At 47.3% G+C, this 8,000-nt stretch overlaps 1 protein-coding gene across 2 annotated transcripts; it reads left to right on the top strand.

Moving 5' to 3' along the window:
- The first annotated feature begins 232 nt into the window (after nt 1–232).
- Nucleotides 233–3,392, top strand: LOC125534646 (uncharacterized). 2 transcript variants are annotated; one of them, XM_087545611.1, is made up of 3 exons: nt 233–500; nt 2,049–2,895; nt 3,021–3,224. In XM_087545611.1, the coding sequence occupies exons 1-3, from the start codon at nt 396–398 to the stop codon at nt 3,089–3,091; spliced, it is 1,023 nt and encodes a 340-aa protein (XP_087401737.1). In that variant the 5' UTR covers nt 233–395; the 3' UTR covers nt 3,092–3,224. The 2 variants fall into 2 exon arrangements, with proteins under 2 accessions (XP_087401737.1, XP_048553771.2); XM_048697814.2 differs by having other exon boundaries at nt 2,049–3,392.
- Nucleotides 3,393–8,000: the final 4,608 nt, after the last annotated feature.

The following is an 8,000-nucleotide window of genomic DNA, read 5'->3' on the forward strand; positions in this document are numbered from 1 at the left end:
CATATGATCATTTATATTCCTAGTTTGGCTAAGTAGATCTTAGTGAACCTTTGCCCCCCAAAAATGAGCTAATCTTAATTTCCTATGAGGTTCGGTTAACAACTCACGCTGTCATGCACGTGACTCTTGCAAGAAAACAAAACCACGCACGTAACTAGGAAACAAATCAAAGTACTTCTCAAATGCAAATCAAGAGAGCAGCGGCAACTTCCCAGAACCTAAAGTATAAGCCTGCAGCGTTGACGGTTGTTTTGTACTTTTGACTGCACCAGAGGAAAGGACAAATGAATCCTTTGCGCTTCTGTGCCAGCATCAAAGCTAGATAGATCGGTGGGACTTGTGTAATGGGATTTGCTTATATATAGGTAGAGAGATAGAGCTGAGCTACCGTTGCAATGAACAAAAATATAGCAACAACACCGAGGAGAGATAGAGCTACCGGAAGAACCGAGGGTGGTTTAGCTTTGAAGTTTGGTCTACCAATGTTGCAATGGTTCAAGGTAAGACATGAATTTGCCTATGTTTTGCGCTATTACGAAAATCTATATTTCTTATGATTTTTTTAGAACTATTTCTTATGATTTTAGTACTTGCTTACTTGCAAACTTCACTTTTTGGTGACTTTTACTCATATTCTTTTTTAATCTTAAACTGAATCGTATTCCCAATTCAGCTTCTTCATTGTGTTATAACACACAAAAATATAAACATACCATACTGGATTTGCTATTTGTTTGAAAGGGTGCAAGTTTCTGCTGGAAAGGACACATGTTTTTCTTGCAGTTCTAGTGGTGATTACTTGATGATATTTCTATTTTGTAGGAATAATTATCACAAATTCAAAATGCTAACTAAAAAAACATGAGTTGAGCATATATAGGAGGAGTTACACTCAAATTAAATGAGATATACTCAGATTAAATCGGAGGTGGTGAGGTTCAAACCCGAGCCATTTAGCCCACCAACTTGTGGTGCTAACCGGTAAGACTCAAGGACTTTCAAGTTAAAGAGAACTAAAATCTAGAGTAACTTTTACGTTACCCCAGCCTAGGAATCTAGACTACCTATCCCATCATCCACATCCAGGGTGCTACCTAGTTAACTTGCGCTCCACCGTCATATGATAATTGCAATATCAGTAGATGTATGAACATAAGCAACTGAGTGTCATGAATGATGACTATTAAAATGAAGAGGAAGCTAGGCCACCACCTGATCTATCTATCAGTAGAAAATTTTAATGTGAAAAGCCTTTTGCTAAATTCTGAATATGACACATTTTTATTCGCCTTGGCCAAAAAAGAGAGAACATGCCACCATTTTTAAATCTCCAAGAAACTTCTAGATTATGAAGCCTCGTAATGTGGAAAACTCATTTATTAAAATTATGTATTAGACACGGCTAAGGCGTTAGGCCATCTCCATGGGGGCGTCTATGGCAGACGCCAGGATCTACTTCCTGTCTATTCTAGCAGCATGGACATGATTCATGGTCACAATCCTCGTGTTCATGCATGCCTAACGATGCGTCAAGCGTTTCAACGGAATCTTGTGCATGCTCGATGGGCTTTTATTGTTTTTTGAGTCGTCTAAGGAAGAAATTCGCAGGGGTATCAGTGGCTCATGCACACACTTCGTGGGCCACACATTTGGGCGGTGATTTAGAAAGTTGTCATTTTGAATCTATTTTATCTTTTGAACTGAAAGTCTATTTTATGTTATGTTTGCATATTTGTGTTCCTTAAGATGAGGACTTTGGAAAAAAGACCACTCTTGAATACATTTTGACAAGTTATAAATTTTCAACAAGATTCAAATACTAAAACTTGATATGAATGAAGGATAATTAAGTTTCACACACTCACACGTGGGTCACTATCACTAAAATTCTTTCAGTTGATCAGAAAAGCAATGTGGGCTTTGATTTACAAAGCTTCTAGGGTTACTTAATCATCGAAAAAAGGATGATCACGGATTCATGTAGCAACCTAGCAGGCAGCACACTATATTCTGATTATTGTGGCATGCATGCATGCGTGCCGATACAGGACAAGGACATCCTAATGTCATGCAAAGCCGCGACCGACGTGGAGGCAGGAGCTGTGACGAATCCCGTGCCGCCCAGGTGCATGACGACCACACGCGCAGCGATCTCCAGGGTCCGTGCGCAACTCCGTCGTGTCGACGAAGACGCATTCACGCCGCACAGCGTGCTGATCGGCCTTTACAACCATCGTAAAGGTGTTTCCCAATGGACGGAAGTGAAGGAGAAAGCCGTCGTCCATCTGTTTCACGGTCAAGTGGATGAGGTAATGCGGGAGCTGAAAAGTCTAGAGGGTGAAGCAAGGAGGTGCTATGCCCATCTGCCCGACCCCATTTTGTGTTGGGAGCACTTCTCATTCTCACACATGCTGCTGCACGATGGCTGCTATCTGCTCCTTTTGTTCTTAAGCTACAAGACAGAGGGACCTCAGTATCCCGAGACGGCAGCCGGTGGAGTCTCCGACGGCGCCGTGGTGCGCGACACCGTGTTCCTTGTTGAGAATCAAATACCTCTCTTGGTGCTTGACAAGATCCACCAGCTCGTCACAGGAGACACCGATAGTTCCGTCCTCCAAAACATATCCGTTGCTGTCCAGGAGCTTCTGCAGGCACAACTCTACATCAGCAAGAAGCCTCGGCCGGCGCCGCAGCAGTCGTCCCACTTGCTGCACCTGGTGCATCACTACTTTCAGCCAACCAATCCGCCTCCGGAAACGGCAGAGAACACGGCACGGCGCACAGGCCGGTGGCGACGGGCGACGGAGTACCGCTGCCACGGCAACGTTCGTTTCAAGCCAAATGACTTGGTGGAAGGCAAGGAGTCCACCATCCTGGACGTGAGCTATCAAGGAGGTACGCTGTGGATCCCTCGCCTGCAGGTTAACAGCAATACGTGGACGATCCCACGCAACCTGATGGCTCTGGAGGAGCAGATGACACGGCGGCCCGTGACGGCCTACTGCGTCTTCCTGTCGCAGGTGGCGGGTACGGTGGAGGATGTCAAGCTCTTAGTTCGTGCCGGGATCGTCCAACAATTCCTGTCAAGTGAGAAGCAGGCCGCCCAAGACTTGGCAAACCTCTTAACAGGGGTGGAATTGGAAGTGGACAACCTCGACCAAAACTACCTCAAGCCCATATGGCGCGACCTGGACATGCGCTGCAACAAATGGGTCAACAGATTCATGGGAACGTGCCGCGAACAGCACTGCCGTAACGGGTTGTACACCGTAGCATTCGTTATCACCGCCATCCTCTTTGCCTGTGGATTGCTGCAAGCGGTCTTTGCTGTCCTAAGCTACAAATACAAGAAATAGTAGTGCTGCTTCTCTCACGTTAAGGCAGCCGTTGCATTTGTTTGAGTAGTTAGCCTTTTATTTTTGTTGAGGGGTGTTTGAGTAGTTAGCCGAGCCACGATTCCAGGACGTGCGATTGCACTTTCCAACGGTTCGTGGCATGAGTGGGTAGCCAATTATCTTTGTAATATTGTACGTTTGCTTGTTATACAACGGCATCTACTCAGCCGTCTGTAATGCATTCCATCTCAAACTTTCTATAAACAACTGTTTTGTTCCAACCGGCGGCAGGCCAGACACAGGGAACCGAGGTGCCCCGTGCTACAACCATGGTGGCCCGGGGAGCTGCAACCGCGGCACCGGGAGAGCTGCAAACGGCGGTGCCCCATGCTACACTCGCGGACTCAAAAAGCTACATCCAGTCAGGGGTTTGCTGGAACCGGCAGGGGGAGATGATGGAACCAATTTTGGTCAGGAGCTGCAAACGTTGCCGGGGGAAGGTCGAACCAGTGTCGCGGGAAGCTGAAACTGTTGGCTGGAAATGCTAGAACCAGTAGGCAAAAAAGATGGAACTGACAACCACCGGATCTGCACTCGTAAGCAATGATGCCATGGTGGCGACCTTTTTTTTTTGCTGCAACCATCATCAGATTTTGCTACTACCAGGGAGGAAATTTGCCACATCTGTTATAAGCGGAGCTGCATGGTGCCACGACTGGCAGGCATTTTTTTGCTGCAACCATGCAATTAATTAAGATGCTGGAACGGCTACGTAAAAAACCTGGAGTGAACGATTGGATGGCCGGACGGCTCGACGACGAGGAGAGGAGGAGGTGGTGGTCGGACCTGGCTAGTGAACTTGTTGTGCTACTAGACGAAGCTTGAGAAGGAGGAACAGGGGGCGGAGTCCGGGGGAAGGGGATCTGGCGTAGCGAGCGAGCTCTGGTGCGCTCGGGATGGGTGAAGAGCTCCAGACGATGCAGCCGCTTGGAATCTGGGAAATAAGAGAGGATTACGCGCGGACGTTGTTGGGGTGAGCTCCCTGCTAATTGTTTTTTTATTTCCATATTAATTACAAAAGAAGGACAAATCTGGAGCGTCGGATTTCGGTAACATTGACGACAAAGGAATGGTCTGATACTGGAGCCTTACCAGACTATATATACAAAGTGTTTCCTCTTCCTTTACCCAAGTGAACTTGGGCTCTTAAATTTATATGTGTCGTTTTATAATAAATATTTTTTTCTTAGTTGTTGCAAAGTCTTTTTCTAGTACTCCGTTTTCCGACTCAAGTGTGTGGTCAGATAGCCGGATAGCTTGGTTTCTCTCTAAAGCCACTCGAGTTTAGTTCGCTAAAATGGCCTGAGAAACACTTCACCTTCAGGAAAAGGAGGTTGAAGCTGAAGGCTGATCCTCTTGAAGTCTGGAGATCAGACGTATTATGTTAAAGCACGACGGAAGCACAATATTTTCTAAGACCAATTTCGGATTGGCACAAAAAAACTTGACTTAATTCGGACGTAAAGTTTTTACATAATTTTTTTTTGGTTTTCCAAGCTTATGGCACCTTTAACCTATTGTATGTTTATCTCAGGAGGCAAGATATGGTCTTGACCGAGGTCTCATGCATGATGGTTCTATTCGGGAAATCTTTTTCGACCCGCAGTTCGGCATCTTCCCTGCCGAGCTGCATCTTGGTGATGTCGACACGCAAACACCAACCTAACAAGTTCCCAAGGAGATACGATCCTAGGGTCGGTCATGCGGCCGAACCCAAGTCCCGGGCGCTGCTACTGCACTGATGATTCAATGTTGGGAAGTCAAAGTGCAAAATGGTTTCCGAGGAGATTACGATACTCCGGTTGGTCGGCTGCATCCAACCTAAGCCCGAGGAACTATTGTGCACCGTGTTTCCGTTCCTAAGTATGCTGCCAAGTTAGGATTTGATCCTCAGGCCGATTTTGTGAATCGATCTGAGTCTCAGGTGCTACAGGGATAAGTGGTTTTATGATATCCTTCAGGTGCATCTCGTATTTTAGGCCGGCACACACCTTGAGGGCTACTGGTGATGCATCTTAGCAGAGAATAAATTGCACCAATCAAAAAACAATTCCACAAAAAACAGCCCAAAGCCGAGGTGGTGCACCACCTCGGAAGCTGTCTGGCAGAAAGACAGATGCGAGTGGCTGGTTCCAAAGAGGACATTTCCGGCATTAAGCTTGGTTAAACTCCTTCAAAAAATTTCAAGAGCGAGGTAATCTATGACACCTTGCATGCAGACTAGCGTTGGAGCTCGGATGCAAAAAGAGACTTCGGACGCAGTCCGACGTTGAAGCCCGACTGCAAGAGGACACCACCGCATGGGAAAAACATCGAACCTGATGTGTAGCGTAAAAATAACAAGGCATTGATAAAGACCGGAAACTTAAAAGGACTCCCCGGATACCTGACGTAACTCTTTAGATGCCCTACGTGTGAACTCTTCGGATACACCTCGACGATTCTCAAAGATTGAAAATGGGAAAAATTTGTTGAACCGTTGAACCAACTTTCAAGACTGACGACCGTTGACACGATCGAGCACGCCCCAATGCTGCAGATTATGAAGTGCATGGGCTTCGACGATCGTTGGCAAGGGTGGATCCACTGCTTATTTTCGACCGCAAAATCTTCGGTTCTCCTAAACGGAACCCCCGGTAGGCAATTCTTCTGTAAGAGAGGGGTGCGCCAAGGCGACCCGCTGTCCCCTCTCATCTCCGTCTTGGCAGCTGACCTTCTTCAAGCAGCCATCAATGACGCATATCAGAGAGGCGAGCTCGAGCTGCCCATGCCCGCCGTGGAGAATGACTACCCGGTGATCCAGTACGCGGATGATACGATCCTAGTAATGCCAGTTGATCAAGCACAAGCGGAGACGATTAAGCACATTCTGCAGGACTATGCATCGTCCATTGGATTGCATATCAACTTTCATAAATCGACTCTGATGACGGTTAACACGGAGGTGGATGCAACAGAACGACTGGCAGAGATTTTTGGATGCAAGGTTGGCAAGATGCCGTTCACGTACCTTGGCATGCCGATGGGCACGGCTAAACCTACTGTGTCTGACCTAATGCCGCTAGTGGCTTCAGTTGAGCGCAGATTATCCAGCGCGGCCTCGCTCTTGGATCTTGGATCAAAACTCACCTTAGTCAACTCAGTGGTCCCGTCCCTAGCGATTTATGCTATGTGCTCCATCAGACTACCTCCGAGGATCCTGGAACACCTTGACAAGCTCAGGCGATACTGTCTTTGGGAGAAGGAAACTGATGATGGCCACAAAGCTGTGTCCTTGGCGGCCTGGAACCTAGTCTGTCGCCCCAAAGAGAAAGGTGGGCTGGGGATAATTGATCTGCAAATTCAAAACCAAGGCCTGCTGCTGAAACAACTGCACAAATTTTACAACCGTTGTGATGTGCCATGGGTTCACCTGATTTGGTCCACGTATTATGAGGGTTCGGTGCCCCATGCAACTGATCACTGCGGGTCGTTTTGGTGGCGCGACATCTTGCAACTTACTCCAACATACAGAGGGGTCACATCGGTGGAGGTGCGAGATGGGAGCACAGTATTGTTTTGGAAGGACCTGTGGCACAGCCACATCCTTAGTGATAGCCACCCCAGACTGTTCTCCTTCGCTTCAAACGAAGATGTCTTGGTGCAAGCGCTGCTGACGGCACCTACGCTTGGGCACAACTTCCAGGTGCCGATCTTGGCACAGGCCAGGGAAGAGTTGCATGACCTTCAAGGCAGCATGGCCGGAACCGAGCTGACCGAGGCCCCCGACATCTGGAAATGCATCTGGGGGCCGCGGACTTCGCTCCAAAAAAGTACTACGATTATTGCTTTCGGGGGGTGGTGGCGGACGATGCATTCAAGTGGATCTGGAGATCAAAATGCACTAATTAGTGGAGGGTTTTTGCGTGGCTCCTTCTTGCGGACAGGCTGAATACTAGGAACATGCTGAAGAGGAGAGGTATGAAGCTACGAGATGATGTATACACTTGCCTCCTTTGTGATGACCCACCGGAAGAAACTGTGGAGCACCTTTTCTTCGACTGTGCCTTCAGTAGAAGATGTTGGATGAAGCTGGGGATCGACTGGATGCAAGGTGGAAACAGGCTTCAACTTGTGCATGTGGAAAAAAACAGGTGGACGAAGCCCATGTTTATGGAGATCTTTATCATTTCGGCCTGGAGCATTTGGAAGGAACGTAACAACAAGCACTTCAGAGGGGTGACGCCTACAATGGATGGCTGGCTCCTCAGATTCAAAAATGATTTTCATATGATGAGGTACAGAATCAAGGAGGCTGGGGTGCCCTTTGTGGATAGTTTTGTTACCTACATCTAGTCTACAAAAACAGTCACACTCCTTTATACTTACACTTTGTACACTCTTATTCCCTCTCTCTCTCTGGTGGTGAGGGCTTGACATACCCATCCTAATGTAACACCACAGAGTTGTACTTTGTACTTGTTGAGTTAATTTAAAGTCAGTGGGGGGCTGCCCTCACTGTCCTGAGCTTTCAAAAAAAGACTGACGACCGAAAATGAAGAATAGTTCAGATGAACCGAGGAGTGTCCCCAACTTGAAGACCAGAAGCTGAAGATGTTCCGAGGA

This window comes from Triticum urartu, chromosome 2A (genome assembly GCF_056163025.1).
Source record: "Triticum urartu cultivar PI428250 chromosome 2A, HENAU_Tu73, whole genome shotgun sequence".
Taxonomy (NCBI): Eukaryota; Viridiplantae; Streptophyta; class Magnoliopsida; order Poales; family Poaceae; genus Triticum; species Triticum urartu.